Here is a 19,520-nt window from a genome sequence, read left to right on the forward strand (position 1 = left end):
CGTCCTCACAAAACTCCATGAACTTATCTGCCAGTGCTGGGAAGAAGGAGCTATGCCTCAAGACATGAGAGACTTCAACATCATCACCCTATATAAAAACAAGGGTGACCATGGGGACTGCAATAACTACCGCGGCATATTCCTGCTGAGCATCATGGAGAAATCCTTGGCCCATGTGGTCCTCAGCAGGTTACAGATACTAGGGGACGTATCCTGAGGCTCAGTGTGACTTCAGAGCAGGAAGGTCCACAATGACATGCTCTTCTCCTTGCGCCAGATGCAGGAGAAATCTCGAGAAGAGAGAATGCCCCTGTACTTGTCATTCATTGATCTTACAAAAGCCTTTGACCTCATCAGTAGGGGAGGCCTCTTCAAACTCCTCAAAGTGATCGGCTGCCCACCGAAGCTGCTGGCAGTCATCTCCTCTTTCCCTGACAACATGAAAGGAACAATACAGCACAGCGGCACCACCTCAGAGGAATTTCCCATACTCAGCAGTGTAAAGCAGGGGTGCGTGCTGGCCCCAACACTGTTTGGCATCTTTTTCTCACTTATGCTCACACATGCCTTTGGGACAGCAGAGTTTTTCTCCATACAAGATCTGATGGGAAACTCTTCAACCTTGGCCATCTCAGATCTCCTATTCGCTGATGATGCCGCGCTGACTGCACACATAGAACAAGGTCTGCGGACACTCATCGAACACCTTGCCAATGCCTGCAACAACTTAGGCCTGACAATCAGTCTGGAAAATACCAATGTCATGGGCCAGGATGTCAGGGACACCCCTTCCATAAATATTAGCAGCTACACCCTGGAAGCTGTTCAGGACTTCACCTACTTGGGGTCCACTATCACCTGAAATTTGTTTTTTGTAACAGAGAATGACAAGCGCATTGGGAAGGCGTCTACAGCTATGTTCAGATTGACCAAAAGAGTGTGGGAGAACAAATCCCTAATGCCCAACACCAAAGTGCAGGTGTACCGGGCCTGTGTCCTAAACACCCTCCTCTATGGGTCTGAGTCCTGGGCAATATAGGTCCATCAAGAACTACGACTAAACATATTCCACTTCCGATGTGTCAAGCACATCCTCGGTATCAAATGGCAAGATCACATTCCCAACACCTCAGTCCTCAACTTGGTCAACATTCCCAGCATGTACTTTCTATTCATTCATAGGCGCCTGAGATGGCTTGGACACGTGCGCCGCATGCAGGTTGGCAGAATACCCAAGGATGTCTTGTACGGAGAGCTGGCATCAGGCACACGGGCCACTGGTCGCCCAGTCCTGTGCTTCAAAGATGTCTGTAAATGGGACATGAATAGCTGCGACATCAACCCAAATGACTGGGAGAAAACTGCTGGCGACCGACTTAGCTGGAGAGGCGAGGAGAAAATACACACTGCTTGGCAGACCAAGAGGGAGCGGCGAAAAGAAAAAGCAATAAATTCCTCTGGAGCTGCCACCGCAATCACTTGCAATCGCTATGGCAAGGATTGTCACTCAAGGATTGGCCTACTAAGTAATTATAGGCACTACAAAACCTACAGCTGACCTCATAAGGTGCAAAATAATTGTCTTTCGAGACACACAGGCCTATGATGATGACTCTAAATGACATAACAACATGCTGGACCACTGGATGGGTTTGGCAGGATTGGAAGGATGCCCTGGTGGTCCCCCTCTTTAAGAAGGGGGACCGCACAGACTGTAACAACTACACAGGTATCTCCCTCCTCAGTGTGACGGGAAAGGCCCTGGCAAGGATTATTGATCATCGCCTTGCCAGGCACGCTGAGGTGAGGCTTGCGGAGCCCCAATGAAGTTTCAGGAAGGGTCGGTCCTGCACATATGCCATATTTTTTATGTCTGCTACAGCAAAGGTGTAGGGAATTCCCACAAGATACATCTCTGCTTTATTGACCTGGTCAAGGCCTATGATTCCGTCAGTAGCCCTGAGCTCTGGGTTGTTCTTCATGCTTTTGGAGTCCCTGATTCTCTGCACACAATCATTAAGGACCTTCATGATGGTGAGCGGGCCCAGGTAAAACTACATGGCTGGGATTCGGAGCCATTCCCTGTTCACCTTGGGGTGCGAAAGGGATGTCCTCTCGGGTCCCACATTTTATACATCTATTTCGACCACGTAGTTTGTGAAGCCTTCGATGGCTGTACCGGAAAAATATCCATCTGGTACAAATACAATGGGAGGCTGATCGATGCCCAGGTGCGGTCAAGGGATAGCTTCCTATTGGTCAACCATGTTACGTATGCCAATGTTCTGGTAATTGCTGCTCCCTCAGAAGAGGAGTTGGAGGCGCTGCTGCTGAACCTGGAGCGTGCCACTAAGAGGTGGGGCCTTACCATCAACCCCACCAAAACTATGCACCTGTCTGGGTATTTTGTACCATCAGACACTCCACCCCCACAACTCCCAGTTGGTGGTGCGGCAGTTGTGGAGAGAGTGGAGAGTTTCCCAGTCCTGGGCAGTGTGCTCATGATCGGTTCGAGTTTCGCAGCAGAGGTCTCACTCCGAATCAGTCGAGCGACGAGCGATATCTTTTCATCAATTGCATAATGCTGTGTGTAAGCTACCTGGTCTGTTGCTCCACACGAAGCTTCGGGTCTTCTCAGCCACTGTCATGCCCTCCCTTCTCTATGCTTGCGAAACGTGGACCTCCCTAATGGAACATCTTCGCCAGTAAGAAACATTTAGGCTGGGCTGCCTACGAACCTCCAGCAGGCAAAGCTTCGTTGGCTGAGTCATGTAGCCAGCATATCCAGCCACCGCATGCCTAAGCGGCTTTTGTTCGACAGGATAGAGGGGGCTATACGGGCGCGGCACGGGTGATGTGGTACAAGAGAATGTGGAGCTGAGTAGACTTGCCAATGACTGGTACCAGCGGTGTCGAGATCGGCCTCTGTGGAGGAGGCTCATGAAGGACGCTACTGGGCAGTTGGAGGGAGTCGCCCTCCAACAACAACGGAAGCGATGCTCACAACAACGAGCGGAGCGCCGGGTGGCTATAGCACAGCAAGTTGGCACAGTAGGGGGCACAGGTGGTGCATCAGACAGTCGTCTCAGTCAGTCATTCCGTGGTACCTGGGTCTGCCCCCTGACCTCCTGGGAGCAGGCGTTCGACACTTCACGAGGCCTCAACGTGCACATCGCCTGGCACAAGCGCCGTCACCGCCACTTAGTGTCGAATGGAGGTTGTTGTTGTTGTGTGGGTCTCGGTGTGTGTGTGGGCATCAGTGTGTGTGTAGGTCTATGTGGTTCTCTGTGCGGTGAGTCTCTGTGTCTGTGTGTGTGGGTCTCTGTTTGGCAAGTTTTTGGGTCTCTGTGTATGTGTAACGGGTTCCGGAGACACTTGTAGAGGTAACTTCTTTATTACGATCCAACACTCCAACAGTCCAACAGTCCAACTACTCTGTTACAGCCTAGGTACACAGCCTAGGTACACAGCCTAGATACACTACTCTGGCTACGCTCTGATCCCACCCTCACAAGGACGTAGAGCCGGGAGTTCCAGAGTCCCACCACTCGCTCTCACAGCATCCCAGGGTCCTCAGATGGCTGGTCTTGGGTCTTGGGTCTTGAGCTACGACTGGCCCTGATCGTCCAGGGTGCTCCCCTTTTATGCCTAGTCCCCAACGAGGGGTGGGGCCGTGTGCGCCCCCAGATATCCCACAGAGCACACACAGCCCCCCCCTTTGGCGGCGCCAAGGGGCTTAAGCGCCTAGGAACCCAACGCCTGGCGCCAAGGGGCCCAAGCGCCTGGCCCGCCCAGGGTCCCAGAGCCCCCAGCAGCCCCTCCCTTCTTATGTCACTACATATGTATTGGTCTAAATGTGAGTATCTGTGTTGTTAGTCTGTAGGGCTGTTTGTGGTGAGTCTTTGGGTCTGTGTGGTGAGTCTGTGGGTCTGCGTGGTGAGTCTATGGGTCTCTGAGTGGTGAGTGTGGGTTTCTGTGTGTGTGCGTCTCTGTGTGTGTATGGGTCAATGTGGGCCTCTGTGCGGTGAGTCTTTGGGTCTGGTGGTGAGTCTGTGGGTGTGTGGTAAGTCTGTGGGTCTGTGTGGTGAGTCTGTGGGTCTGTGTGGTGAGTCTGAGTCCTTTGCTTGCACCGTGTTAAACTGTGGCCTCCTTTCTTCTATGCTTTTCTCATGCTTCCCCCATGTTAATTCCATGCTTCCCCCATGCTTCCCCAATGCTGCCCCTATATTCATGTCATGCTTCCCCAATGCTGCCCCTATATTAATGTCATATTTCCCCAATGCTGCCCCCATATTAATTTCATGCTTCCCCCATGCCTACGCCATGTTAATTCCTTGCTCCCCCCCCCCCCTGCAGGAGACGCTGATGCTGCTGCTGAAGAGTCTGCCTCTCGGCTGCTTCTTCAACGTCTACGCATTTGGAAGCAGCTACAACAGCTTCTTCCCGTGAGCCTCCACCCTTAGCCCCCCTTCGCCCCCCCCCCGTAGCCCCTCCCACATCCCCTAGCCCCTTACCCAGCCCCCTAGCACTCAGCCCCCCCTGTTACTCAGACTCTGTATTTAGAGTGGAGGATGAATCCGATGAGCTATGAAGCTCTTATTCACAGATGACCATTCCTCCCCAGGGAGAGAGTGTGGAGTTGGGAGAGAGTGTGGAGACAGGGAGGAAGTGTGGAGTGGGGAGGGAGGGTGGAAGCGGGGAGGGAGGAGTGAGTGGGGAGTGGGGAGGAAGGGAGAGGGGAGGAAAGGGAGGGAGGAGCAAGGGGGGGAGGGAACGGAGTGGGTCAGATGGAGGGAGCGAAGGGGAAGGGAAAGGGGGTTTGGAGGAGCGAGGGGAGTGGGGGGCCGTGCATGCCACGGTGTAACCACCCCGGTGATGAGAGTTGACATCTCGGTCCCACTTGCTGTACTCCCCCCTGCCCAGGGAGAGCCGTGAGTACTCGCAGGCGAGCATGGACGAGGCGCTGAAGCTCGTCAAGGGGATGAGCGCCGACTTGGGGGGCACCGAGATCCTGGAGCCGTTGGTGGCCATCTACCGCTCGGCATGCCGGCCGGAACACCCCCGGCAGGTGAGTGGCGCGGTCCAACCGTTACCTCCTCCACCCCCTCCTCCTCTCGCCATTCGGCAGTGCGCTTGGTCTAGTCCATTGTGATCGACAACATTGTGGGGGGGTTAGGGGGTAGGAGCTCACTGATGGGACTTTGCCCAGATATTTCAAGGATTTGTGAGCTCCTCACACAATCCAGCCTGGCCAAACCTAGGATTGATCGTAGGCAGGCCAGTCTAAATATTTCTCACCGGCGAAGATGTTCCATTAGGGGGGTCCACGTTTCACAAGCGTAAAGAAGGGAGGGAATGACTGTGGCCGAGAAGACCCGAAGCTTCGTGCGGAGCGACAGACCAGGTAGCTTCCACACAGCATTACGCAACCGATAAAAAGATAATGCCGCTCGACTGATTCGGAGTGAGACCTCTGCTGTTAAACCGGAGTCGGTCATGAGCACACTGCCCAGGTATGGGAAACTCTCCACTTTCTCCACAACTGCCCCATCACCGATTGGGAGTTGTGGGGGTGGAGTGTCCGATGGTACAAAATACCCAGGCATACACACACGTACACACACAAATACAAAGACAACATCCCCCGTATAGCCTGTAAGACTGTAGGGGAAAGTGCTGTTAGCGAGCAGCACCTATGAAGGCCGGCACGGCACACGAGAGGGTGGGTGGCCAACACCACGCCCAGCCGCCTTTGTCTCCCCAGTGGCGATGTTTACATACCGCACCAGGTACTCATTTGAGGCTGAGTCGACCTTGGGGAGGCCCAAGGACCGGTTCAGATAATCGTCACTGGTGTTGGCCGTGAGTGGGAATCGAACCCGGGTCGCCAACTTCGTAGTGCAGCGTTGCGCTAACCACTACACGACCGCTCTCCACACACAACAACAAAAACCGCCATTAGCCACTAAGTGGCGGTGACGTCACCACACACACACACGTGGAATTCGTCCACAGGCGTCATGTGTAACAATTGCACACGCACGCACGAAGTACGTGTACACGCACACACACAGCCGACGTAGTTGATGTGATGTTATGATGTTATAGTTGACGGTATTGTGATGTGATGTCATAGTTGATAGTGTTGTGATGTTGTGATGTCATAGTTGACGGTGTTGTGATGTGAGAGTGAATGGTGCTGTGATGTTGTGATGTCATAGTTGATGGTGCTGACTGATGGAGAAGTCTCCAACACCCGTGACGTTATCAGCCTGGTGAAGAAGAACGCAAACAAGCATCGGTTAGACTCACTCACTACTCACTAGTTCACTCACTCAGCTACTCACTCAGCTGCTCATTCAACTACTCAATCTTTGTTTTCAATTGAGTATAATAGTGCAGTAGTGTAGTGTAGCGTCTAGTCGTGCAGTAGTGTAGTGCATAGTCGTGTAGTGTATTTTAGTGGTTAGTGGTGTAGGTAGTGTGTAGCGGTGTAGTGTGTTATGGTGTAGTGTGTAGTAGTGTGTCGTGTAGTAGTGTAGCATGTAGTAGTAGCTCACAAATCCTTGAAAGATCTGGGCAAAGTTCCATCAGTGAGCTCCTCCGGCAGGCAAGGCTGCGTTGGCTGGGTTATGTAGCCCGCATGCCCAGCCACCGCATGCCTAAACAGCTTTTGTTCGGCCGGATCGAGGGGGCTAAACAGGCGCAGCACGGGCTAGAGAAAAGATGGAGTGATGTGGTACAGGAGGACGTGGAGCTGAGTGGACTTGTCGATGACTGGTACCAGCAGTGTCAAGATCGGCCTCTGTAGAGGAGGCTCATGAAGGACGCTACTGGGCAGTTGGAGGCAGTCGCCCTCCAGCAACAACGGAGGGCGGAGAAGCGACGCTCACAACAATGAGCAGAGCGCCGGGTGGCTAAAGCACAGCAAGTTGGCACAGTAGGGGGCACAGGTGGTGCATCAGCCAGTCATTTCGGTCATCTCAGTCAGTCGACCCATGGCACCTGGGTCTGCCCCGTGACCTTCTGCCAGCGGGCGTTCGACACTTCACGTGGCCTCAAGGTGCACATGACCTGGCACAAGCGTCGTGGTGATGTCACCGCCACTTAGTGGCGAATGGTGGTTGTTGTTGTTGTAGTAGTGTAGTGTGTAGTAGTGTAGTGTGTAGTAGTGTAGCGTGTAGTGTAGTGTGGCGTGTAGTAGTGTAGTGTAGCGTGTAGTGTGTAGTGTGTGGTAGTGTAGTGTGTAGTAGTGTAGTGTAGTGTGTAGTAGTGTATTGTAGTGTGTAGTAGTGTAATGACTCGGACAACTGGATACGTGTAGCCTCTTTATTTAAGACACAGTGACTATACTCGGCCCGGACTTAGTTCTTCATTCTGTGTGTGCGTCTCTGTGTGTCTGTATGTGTGTGTCTGCGTGTCCGTGTGTGTGTCGGTGTGTGTCTGTGTGTGTCTGTGTGTGTATCTGTGTGTGTCTCTATGTGTGTCTCTATGTATGTGTGTGTAGCTGCTTCTCCTTTGGAATCGGTGACGGTGCCTCCACGGAGCTGATCAAGGGGATCGCCGCCAGCGGAGGAGGGACGGCCGAGTTCATCACCGGCACGGAGCGCTTGCAGTGCAAGGTGAGCGCCGTGCGTCCTTAGGTCCACTCAGACTGAAAACCGCGAACACGGAGACCCTGCACCTGAGACAGTGCCACTCAGATTCCCGGGTTCTGGGCGTCTCTCTTCTGTCTCTGTGACAGACATCCAGAGGGCTGTCTGTCTCTGTGTCTCTGTCTTGGTATCTCTCTGTCTGTGTGTCTGTCTCTTTGTCACTGTCTCTCTGTGTATCTGTCTCTCTCGGGCTGTCTGTTTCTGTGTCTCTCTGTCTTGGTATCTCTCTGTTTGTCTCTCTCTCACTCTATCTCTCTATCTCTCTCTGTTTCTCTCTGTGTCTCTGTGTCTCTATCTCTCTCTGTTTCGATCTCGGGGGAGGCCCAGGACCGGTTCGGTTCATTTCCCGCTCATGGCGACCATCAGTGACGATTATCGGAACCTCCCTCCCCCTCTCCCTCCCTCCCTCTCCTCCTGCCTCCCTGCCTGCCACCCTCTGCCTTTACCTCACCCTCCCTCTCCCTCCCTCTCCCTCTGTCTCCGCGCCCATCACCCCAGGTGCTGAAGGCCCTGAAGTGCGCTCTCCAGCCCACGCTGACCTCCGTGTCCCTCTCCTGGAGCCTCCCCCTGGGCCTGTCGGCCATCGTGGTGCCCGAGGTGCCACGCAGCATCTTCCTGGGCCAGCGAATCATCCTCTACGCACAGCTCGCTGGCACCGTGAGACCACACGCAACACGCGGGGACACGGGGACCTGGTTCGACACGGCGAGACATGGGGACAAGTCTAATTGAGCGTCAGGAGGGGCCGGGTCTCAGGAGTCTGAAGTGAGACTTGGGGTGACCGGGTCTCTGGGCCAGAGTCTGGAGTGAGACTCGGGGTGACCGGGTCTCAGGGTCAGAGTCTGGAGTGAGACTTGGGGTGACCGGGTCTCTGGGTCAGAGTCTGGAGTGAGACTCGGGGTGACCGGGTCTCGGGGTCAGATTGAGACTCAGGTAGGCATCGGGTCTCTGGGTCAGGCTCCCAGACTGAGCCTCTCGTCTGTGCAGGCTCCGGCTGCCCCATGGCAGGGCGAGGCAGTGCTGAAGTACTCCCTGCATGGGGAGTCCGTGGAGAACCGGGTTCCCGTCACCAGCCAGACCGCCAACCCTGGCGAGTCCCGGTATGTAGCCCCCTCATTCACCCACCCACTCATTCACCCACCTGCTCGTTCACCCAACCAATCATTCACTCGCTCATTCACCGACCCACTCATTCACCCACCCGCCTGTTCACCCACCTGCTCATTCACCACTCTATCACCCACCCGCTCGTTCACCCACTCATTCACCCACCGACCCACCGATAAAGATGTTCAAAGCAGGTGGCTGCCAGAGCAGCAACAAACGAGCCAGCAGCATTTTATAGTCCATAAAAATAGGTATAAATGTTTCCTTAAACTCACCACCTACCAGACACAGCCAATCAGTGAGGTTTGTGACGTAAACAAAACGTGCCAATTCGTTACTAGTATAGCACTACACCGGTTGTAGGTTGGAGAGTAAACCCACAACAGCGTTTACAAATGGAGTATCCGTGTGACGTTTCGCTGGTAATTACAACAACAACCGGCATCATCATCAGGCGGACAGCCTCCGAGTTGTGGCGAAATCCTCCTCCTGTTTCATTCTTAAATAGATGTCCTGGGATAAATGTGATGTCGTCACCTTGTGAGCCAGTCAGGTGTGAAGGCCAGAGGTGGGGGGGGGGTTAATGTAGTCATGCAAATTGCAATGGATATCAATTACAATGGATAACGTTACTAATTGACTGTGTCAGTTGGTGGCGGGTTTAACGACACATTTACGCGATCTTACCCAAAAACCTCGATTATAGATAATATTGGTCACTAAAGCCTCCTAGGTGTTAAGCATTTTACAGCCCAACATAGGACCCACAGACATCCAGGAGGCTGCCTTGAATATGGACCCCACGAGGCTTTCCAAGCACCCCGCTGGCCACAGCACGGCTCACCGAGCGGCCCGCACAGGCTCCGGCCTGGGTGTAGGCCTCACGGTCACCCAGGGAGCCACGTGAAGGCTGCTGAAGGAAGTTGAGCGTGCTGGCCCACACACCATGGTGCACAGCCATGAGACCGCTGATCACATGGAGTCGGGGTGGAGGCAGCTGTCCGTATCTGGCAAACCAGGGAACAGCAGCTCAGGCAGACCCAGGGAGTGAGACTCAGGGAGCGGTTCTCAGGCTCAGAGTGAGTGAGCCTCTGCACCCCCCTCCACCGTAACCTCTCCCAGTGCCACCCTGCACTGGCTCGCAGCCAAGGCGATGATCCGCCACCTCGTGTCGGGTCCCAATATCCCCGACTCTACGCCGGCGCCGGGAGACGCGGAGCAGCAGAAGAAGAAGAATGAGGAGAAGGAGGCCAAGTCTCGCCGGGAGCGAGTGGTGGCGCTGAGCGTGGAGTCGGGCGTCGTGTCTCCCTACACGGCCTTCGTCGGAGTGGACACCGACTCCCGCCAGCCACTAGGGGCCGCCATGCAGGAGCGCCCCACCCCACGCCATCACTTCTTTGGTGGTTCAGGTTAGAAGCGGGGTGGGGGACGGGGGAGGGGGGTGGGAGGCTTTATGTAGTCGGTCTGTGGGTCGATGGTACAGTCGGTCAGCGTGTGGGTCAGTCAGCATGTGGTTATGTCAGTCATTCGGTGTATCTGTCTGTGGCTCTGTTATTCGGCTTGTCTGTCTGTTGGCATGTCAGTCAGTTGGTGTGTCTGTCTGTGGATATATGCCAGTCATTTGGAGTTTCTGTCTTTCAGCCTGACTTGATTTTTGTCATTTACTCAATTGCTGTGTCTGTCAGTCTGCCTAGTCGGTTTGATAGCTAGTCAGTCCGTCTGTTAATCAGTATCGGTCGGACGGTCTGTCAGTCAGTCAGTCTGATGGTGAGTCGGTTTGTTAGTTTGTCGGTGTTTTAGTCGGTCGGTGTGTCAGTCAGTCAGTGCTTTAGTCATTCGGTGTTCTAGTCTGTGCGTTAGCCGGTCGGTGTGTCAGTTGGTCGGTGTTTTAGTCGAAAATCGCGAACGACAATGGCAAGGACCCCCCACCCTCCCCTCCTCCATGGTTGGCGACACAATCGGGGGGGGCGTGACGGTGGCGAGCGGCGTGGGGGCCAGCGTGGGGGGTGGCGTTGGGGGTGGCGTGGGGACGCTAAGCGGCGACGACGGTGTGGTGATGATGACGACGATGCGGTGAGGATGATGATGTCACCGGCATGGCGCTCGCTGACACAGGATGATCGCTTGCCGGTAGCGGACAAACGTCAGAGGTGTAAGAGGGAGGTTGAGGTCCCCCGGTACCCCCCCGGTGTTCCCGGTGTGCTTTTTGCAGCACCCATGCATGGCGGGGAATAGAGGTGTTTGCTGTATCCTCCAGTGTCTGCTGCCACGAGTGCATACACGACTCTGATGCCACCCTGAATACACGTTTCAGCAACGGAAAAATAGACGCATACACACACAGACACACAGATACACACGCAGATATACACACAGATAGACACACACGGACACAACAACAACCGGCATTCGCGACTAAGTGGCGGTGACGTCACCAAGGCTATGTGCACGTTGAGGCTAAGTGAAGTGTCGAATGCCCACCGGCAGGAGGTCATGGGGCAGACCCAGGTGCCACAGATCGACTGACAGAGATGACTGGCTGCTGCACCACCTGTGCCCCCTAGTGTGCCAACTTGCTGTGCTTTAGCCACCTGGTGCTCCGCTCGTTGTTGTGAGCGTCGCTCTTCCGCGTTCCATTGTTTTTGGAGGGTGACTGCCTCCAGTCACCCTCCAACTGCCCAGTAGCGTCCTTCATGAGCCTTCTCCACAGAGGCCGATCTTGACCACCGCTGGTACCAGTCATCGGCAAGTCCAATCAGCTCCATATCCTCCTGTACCACGTCACTCCATCTCTTCTCTAGCCTGTGCCACGCTCATCTAGGCCCCTCGATCTGGCTGAACAAAAGCTGTTTGGGCATGCGGTGATTGGGCATGCGGGCTACATGGCCCAGCCAACGCAGCCTTGCCAGCCTGAGGTGCTCACCGATGGATGTCCACATCTTTCAAGGATTTGTGAGCTCCTCACACAATCCAGTCTGGTTAAACCCAGGATGGATCGTAGGCAGGCCAGCCTAAATGTTTCGAACCGGCGAAGATGTTCCATTACGGGGGTCCACGTTTCTCAAGTGTAGAGTAGGAAGGGGATAACCGTGCACGAAAAGTCCTGAAGCTGTGTGCAGAGTGGTAGAAGAGGTAGCTTCCACACAGCGTTACGCAACCGATGAAAAGATAATGTCGCTAGACTGATTCGGAGTGAGACCTCTGCTGCTAAACTGGAGCCAGTCATGAGCACACTGCCAAGGTATAGGAAACTCTCCACTCTTTCCACAACTGTCCTATCACCAATTGGGAGTTGTGGGGGTGGAGTATCCGATGGTACAAAATACCCAGGCAGGTGCTTAGTTTTGTTGGGGTTGATGTTAAGGCCCCACCTCTTGGTGGCAAGCTCCAGGTTCAGCAGCAGCGCCTCCAACTCCTCCTCTGAGTGAGCAGCAATTACCAGATCATCGGCATACATAACGTGGTTGAGCAATAGGGAGCCATCCCTTGACCGCACCCGGGCATCGATCAGCCTCCCAATTATATCAGTACCAAATGGAAATTCCTCTGGTACAGCAATTGAAGGCTTCACGAACTACGTGGTCATAATAGATGTTAAATAATGTGGGAGCCGGAGGACATACCTGTCGCACCCCAAGGTGTACAGGGAATGGCTCTGACTCCCGGCCACGTAGTTTTACCTGGGCCCGCTCACCATCAGGAAGGTCCTTAATGAGCCTGAGGAAAGGATCAGGGACTCCGAAAGCATAAAGAACAACCCAGAGCCCAGGCCTACTGATGGTATCATAGGCCTTGATGAGGTCAATAAAGCAGAGATGTAGGTCGTGTTGGAATTCCCTACACCTCTGTTGTATCACACTGACAGAAAATATGGCATCTGTGCAGGACCTGAAACCATACTGGGGCTCCGCATGCCTCGCCTCAGCGCGCCTAGCAAGCAAGGTGAAGTTGAATAATCCTTGCCAAGACCTTTCCCGACACACTTAGGAGTGAGATGCCTTTGTAGTTGTTACAGTTTGTGCGGTCCCCCTTCTTAAAGAGGTGGACCACCAGGGCATGATTTCAATCCCGCGGAACCCGTCCAGTGGCCCAGACTGTTGTCATGTAGGGCAGTGTGCGCACAAACGCCACCCTCCCTCAGCATTTCGCTTGGGAGATCATCTCTGCCCATTGCCTTTCCTGGTCTCAGACTCTGGATTGCCTTCAGTACTTCCTCAACAGATGGCACCTCAGCCAAACACTCATAGGGGGTGACTTCCTCATCAAATATTCGAGGCACTGCAGCCTCAGCAGGGTTATCTTCATTTTGTCCCATAATTTTCCAGGCTGAGGGATTTCCCCTCCCCCAGGACCTCACAGAAATGCTCAGCACATCTGCAAACATGTTCCTGGGAGTCAGAGATTGGATCACCGTTCTTTCCCCTAATGATGGTAATAGGTGTGGTGCTGCAGGTTACTTTTTTGATGGAACCTATGAGCGAAGGCTGCTGTATGCCTCCTCATTCTCTGACGTGGGATGCTGTGCCGATGAGAGTGGGCCTGTCACTTTTTCTCAGCCAGCTTGAACACCTCCTCTGTCAGCCAGGGTCTCTGGGGAAGTCTGGACCGTGTATCCAAAGCAGCCATTGCAGCTGCATGAGTCACAGTCCTAAACCTCGCCCATTTACCCTCGACATCAGGAGGAGTGAGGGACTATGCCAACCCCAGCCGCAAGCGATGATGAAATGATCGCTTGCAGCTAGCTGAGATCAGGCCACCTTAGGTTAGAATGGGGTCCTGGGTGTACACCCAACACCGAAGTGGGAGAATGGCAGGTGCATCTTACAGATGACAAATCGATGGTCAGAGGGCTGATCAGCTCCACGGTAAGTCCTGGTGTCAAGGACATTGGCTCGCATCCGCTGGTCCGTCACTATTTAGTCCAGCAGATGTTCTTGCTTGGACCCGGCATACATCCATGATGCCGGAACAGCGTGTTGGTAATAACAAGCCCATGGGCTGCACAAAAATCCCAGCAGCCTCCTACCTTTGTTATTGAGCTGATCTGGCCCATGCCTTCCAATCACTCATTAACAGGTGCCAGCATCATGACCAACTCGAGCATTGAAGTCACCTAACAAGATGACTCTATCCCGAGGGTCCACTTTAGCCGGCACCTGTGACAGGAGGCCAAAGAAGGCATCTGACTCATCAGCCTTGCCTGCATCCCTCCACGGATGTTCGTCTTCGGTGGGGGCATAAGGAACCACGACCACCACTCCTTGCCTCAGGTTGATAGGAAGGCGAACCCAAAGTAGCCTGGGACTTACAGCTTCCCACACCTCACCGCCATGCTCCCACGCCCCCTTCATTCTTTTGTTCAGAAGAAGAGCCACACCCTGTTGTTTGGCAGTCTTCTGCCCCGAGTAGAGGACTGTCCACCCCTCATGGTGGCAGGAGCCAGAGCCGGTCCACCGGACCTCCTGAATGCCACAGAGATCCAGGCGGTACCGGTCCAGCTCCTGACAGAGGAGTGGCAGCCTTTCCTCCGCAGTGAGCATTGGAACATTCCACATGGCCATCCATAGTGGCTTTTTCTTGTTTCTGGAGGAGCCCCGAGGGTAAAGATTCAATCTCCTGGATCCGCCAGACACATATACACAGACACACAGATAGGCCCACACAGAGACACAGACAACAGCTAGGCACGCCGTGAGGTCGCAATGTCGTCCATCGAGCGTCTCTGGCACGGCACTGGCGCGGGTCGCTCGTGCAGTGGAAAGATCTGGGCTGGAAGAAGGTTGAATGAGCGGTACCGCATCTGTGTGTGTTTTACAGCTCCCAACCGTGGTGCCATGCAGTCCATGAGAGAAGTGGCTTGGCACATGAGGCCTCCTCCTGTTGCAAGTGGGTACAACAATCTGATCTACTGAATGCACATTTTCCTTACAGCACAAGCAGACACACACAGATACGCAAAGACAAAGATGCCCCCCCTTCCCCCTCGCCCCCTCGTATAGTGTTAACATAATGTTGGGTCAAATGCTGCTAGTGAGTAGCACCTATTAAGGCTGGCACAGCACACCAGAGGGTGGGTGGCCAGCACCACACTCAGCTGCTTTTGTCCCCCAAGTAATAAAGTTTTAATATAGACAAAAAGACAAGGATCGCCCGTATAGCTTTACCATACTTTTGGGGCAAGTGCTGTTAGTGAACAACACCTAATAAGAGGCCACACTGCGTAAACCCGCCACTCCCCACAACGGCTACAAAATTCCCATCGCACGTGTTTGAGCTCTGATAATTTTAGTGGCTAAATTCAAGTTCGTGAGAATTTCAGTGGCTAAATTAAAGATCCTGAGAATTTCGGTGGCTAAATTCAAAATCCTTGGAATTTCAGTGGCTAAAATCAAGTTCCAGAGAATTTCAATGGCTAAATTCAAGTTGATGATAATTTAGGTGGCTAAATTCAAGGTCATACATATTTCAGTGGTTAAATTCAAGATCCTGAGAATGTTAGTGGCTAAATTCATGTTCCTGGGAATTTCAGTAGGTTCATTCAATTTCCTCGCCTCCGGTTGATGGGAAGGCGAGTCCAAAGTAGCCTGGGACTTACAGCTTCCCACACCTCACCGCCATGCTCCCACGCCCCCTTCATTCTTTTGTTCAGAAGAAGAGCCACACCCTGTTGTTTGGCAGTCTATTGCCCCGAGTAGAGGACTGTCCACCCCTCATGGTGGCAGGAGCCAGAGCCGGTCCACCGGACCTCCTGAATGCCACAGAGATCCAGGCGGTACCGGTCCAGCTCCTGACAGAGGAGTGGCAGCCTTTCCTCCGCAGTGGGCATTCGAACATTCCACATGGCCATCCGTAGTGGCTTTTTCTTGTTTCTGGAGGAGCCCCGAGGGTAAAGATTCAATCTCCTGGATCCGCCAGACACATATACACAGACACACAGATAGGCCCACACAGAGACACAGACAACAGCTAGGCACGCCGTGAGGTCGCAATGTCGTCCATCGAGCGTCTCTGGCACGGCACTGGCGCGGGTCGCTCGTGCAGTGGAAAGATCTGGGCTGGAAGAAGGTTGAATGAGCGGTACCGCATCTGTGTGTGTTTTACAGCTCCCAACCGTGGTGCCATGCAGTCCATGAGAGAAGTAGCTTGTCACATGGGGTCTCCTCCTGTTGCAAGTAGGTACAACAATCCGATCTACTGAATGCACATTTTCCTTACAGCACAAGCAGACACACACAGATACGCAAAGACAAAGATGCCCCCCCTTCCCCCTCGCCCCCTCGTATAGTGTTAACATAATGTTGGGTCAAATGCTGCTAGTGAGTAGCACCTATTAAGGCTGGCACAGCACACCAGAGGGTGGGTGGCCAGCACCACACTCAGCTGCTTTTGTCCCCCAAGTAATAAAGTTTTAATATAGACAAAAAGACAAGGATCGCCCGTATAGCTTTACCATACTTTTGGGGCAAGTGCTGTTAGTGAACAACACCTAATAAGAGGCCACACTGCGTAAACCCGCCACTCCCCACAACGGCTACAAAATTCCCATCGCACGTGTTTGAGCTCTGATAATTTTAGTGGCTAAATTCAAGTTCGTGAGAATTTCAGTGGCTAAATTAAAGATCCTGAGAATTTCGGTGGCTAAATTCAAAATCCTTGGAATTTCAGTGGCTAAAATCAAGTTCCAGAGAATGTCAATGGCTAAATTCAAGTTGATGATAATTTAGGTGGCTAAATTCAAGGTCATAAATATTTCAGTGGTTAAATTCAAGATCCTGAGAATGTTAGTGGTTAAACTCATGTTCCTGGGAATTTCAGTAGGTTCATTCAATTTCCTCGCCTCCGGTTGATGGGAAGGCGAGTCCAAAGTAGCCTGGGACTTACAGCTTCCCACACCTCACCGCCATGCTCCCACGCCCCCTTCATTCTTTTGTTCAGAAGAAGAGCCACACCCTGTTGTTTGGCAGTCTATTGCCCCGAGTAGAGGACTGTCCACCCCTCATGGTGGCAGGAGCCAGAGCCGGTCCACCAGACCTCCTGAATGCCACAGAGATCCAGGCGGTACCGGTCCAGCTCCTGACAGAGGAGTGGCAGCCTTTCCTCCGCAGTGGGCATTCGAACATTCCACATGGCCATCCGTAGTGGCTTTTTCTTGTTTCTGGAGGAGCCCCGAGGGTAAAGATTCAATCTCCTGGCTCCGCCAGACACACATACACAGACACACAGATAGGCACACACAGAGACACAGACAACAGCTAGGCACGCCGTGAGGTCGCATTGTCGTCCATCGAGCGTCTCTGGCACGGCACTGGTGCGGATCGCTCGTGCAGTGGAAAGATCTGGGCTGGAAGAAGGTTGAATGAGTGGTACCGCATCTTTGTGTGTTTTACAGCTCCCAACCGTGGTGCCATGCAGTCCATGAGAGAAGTAGCTTGTCACATGGGGTCTCCTCCTGTTGCAAGTAGGTACAACAATCCGATCTACTGAATGCACATTTTCCTTACAGCACAAGCAGACACACACAGATACGCAAAGACAAAGATGCCCCCCCTTCCCCCTCGCCCCCTCGTATAGTGTTAACATAATGTTGGGTCAAATGCTGCTAGTGAGTAGCACCTATTAAGGCTGGCACAGCACACCAGAGGGTGGGTGGCCAGCACCACACTCAGCTGCTTTTGTCCCCCAAGTAATAAAGTTTTAATATAGACAAAAAGACAAGGATCGCCCGTATAGCTTTACCATACTTTTGGGGCAAGTGCTGTTAGTGAACAACACCTAATAAGAGGCCACACTGCGTAAACCCGCCACTCCCCACAACAGCTACAAAGATCCCATCGCACGTGTTTGAGCTCTAATAATTTTAGTGGCTAAATTCCAGTTCGTGATAATTTCAGTGTCTAAATTTAAAATCCTGAGAATTTCGGTGGCTAAATTAAAGTTCCTCAGAATTTCAATAGCTAAATTCAAGTTCAGATTCTTTGGGTCTTTCGGTTAAGTCACGTAGATAGGTTCATCAGGAAGATGACGAAAGCTTGGGTTGCGATCGACCTGTAGTTTTTGGTTATTTTCTTTGAACCTATCAACGTTACTTTACTGAAAGACCCAAACAATATGAATTCCTGCTGTCACGAAAGCTTTAAGTCAAGATTGAAATTCAAGTTCCTGAGAATTTCAGTGGCTAATTTCAAGATCCCGAGTATGTCAGTGGCTAAATTCAAGATCCTGATGATTTATTCGGCTAAATTCAAGTACCTGAGAATTTCAGTGGCTAAATTCAAGTTGGTGTTAATTTATGTGGCTAAATTCAACTTCCTGAGAATTCCAGTGGCGAAACTCAAGTTCCTGAGAATTTCAGTGGCTAAATTCAAGATCCCGAGTATGTCAGTGGCTAAAATCAAGATCCTGATGATTTATTCGGCTAAATTCAAGTACCTGATAATTTCAGTGGCTAAATTCAAGTTCCTGAGAATTTCAGTGGCTAAATGTAAGTTACTAAGAATTATAGTTGCTAAATTCAGGTACCTGAGAATTTCAGTGACTCATTTCAAGTTCCTGAGAATTTCAGAGCCTAAATTTATATATTTGAGAATTTCATTGACTAAACTCAAGTTCCTGAGAATTTCATTGACTACAATGATCCCTCGTTTATCGCGGTTAATGGGGACCGGAACCCCCCGCGATAAGTGAAAATCCGCGAAGTAGGATTGGCCCCCCTAGGAATTACCGTATATGTGTGTGTGGGTACCAGAATGTTTAAAATATGTATATTTATACTTTAAATATATTTTACTTAAATCTATTTAATTATAAAACCGTAATATTATACAGTACATTCACTCTCTCTCTCTCATACGATACGTATTATGGTGTTCTACACTCACCAGTTAATTTCGAACACAACACTAAGATACTAGAGACACAGTTGACAGCGTGAACGAGAGTGGCGAGATACAACAAGGGAAGAAGCTTAGAGAAGATGCGATGATGCGCAGCCAATCAGATCACGGGATACTGTACATCCACTCGTGCTCTCATTCGTCGATCTCGCGCCGGGAACCAATCACGTGCCTTGTCCGAGTGCCCGTGGGTACAGTATGTACAAAGCCTCTGAGAGAGTTTTTCTCTTTGTCTGGCATCCTGGGAAACCGTTTCTCTCACGCATCACGATGAAACAACGCTGCTTTCCGCAATACGGCTACCGATATGGCGGTATTTTAGATTTTTTTTTTTTCGATGAATATTTTTGAAAAATCCGCGATGCACTGAGGCCGCGAAACTTGAACCGCGATGTGGCGAGGGATTACTGTAATTTCAAGTTACTGGGAATTTCAGTGGCTAAATTCAAGATCCTGAGATTGTCAGTGGCTATATTCAAGGTCCTGTGGATTTATTTGGCTAAATTCAAGTTCCTGAGAATTTCAGTGGCTAAATTCAAGTTTCTGAGAATTTCTGTGGCTAAATTTAAGTATATGAGAATTTCATTGACTAAATTCAAGTTCCTGAGAATTGTAGTGGCTAAATTCAAGTACCTGATAATTTCCGTGGCTAAATTCAAGTTCCTGAGAATTTCAGTGGCTAAATTCAAGTTCATGAGAATTTGTGGCTAAATTCAAGTACCTGAGAATTTCAGTGGCTCAATTCAAGTTCCTGAGAATTTCATTTGCTAAATTCAAGCTCATGATAGTTGTAGTGGCTAAATTCATGTCCCTGAGAATTTCAGTGGATAAATTCAAGTACCTGAGAATTTCAGTGGCTAAATTC

The 19,520-nt window shown here is 51.8% G+C and overlaps 1 protein-coding gene across 1 annotated transcript in view; it reads left to right on the forward strand.

The window, feature by feature from the left end:
• LOC133359909 (von Willebrand factor A domain-containing protein 5A-like) overlaps positions 1-19,520 on the forward strand; it is a 102,221-nt gene that overhangs the window by 67,794 nt on the left and 14,907 nt on the right. Inside the window, exons 8-15 of the mRNA XM_061578468.1 lie at positions 4,357-4,445; positions 4,924-5,068; positions 6,222-6,301; positions 7,508-7,622; positions 8,154-8,312; positions 8,643-8,755; positions 9,885-10,174; positions 10,975-10,986. Coding sequence (XP_061434452.1) covers positions 4,357-4,445; positions 4,924-5,068; positions 6,222-6,301; positions 7,508-7,622; positions 8,154-8,312; positions 8,643-8,755; positions 9,885-10,174; positions 10,975-10,986 — 1,003 coding nt within the window. The remainder of the gene's footprint in view (positions 1-4,356; positions 4,446-4,923; positions 5,069-6,221; positions 6,302-7,507; positions 7,623-8,153; positions 8,313-8,642; positions 8,756-9,884; positions 10,175-10,974; positions 10,987-19,520) is intronic.

This window comes from Lethenteron reissneri, chromosome 66 (genome assembly GCF_015708825.2).
Source record: "Lethenteron reissneri isolate LAM-NWPU_2019-01 chromosome 66, ASM1570882v1, whole genome shotgun sequence".
Taxonomy (NCBI): domain Eukaryota; kingdom Metazoa; phylum Chordata; class Hyperoartia; order Petromyzontiformes; family Petromyzontidae; genus Lethenteron; species Lethenteron reissneri.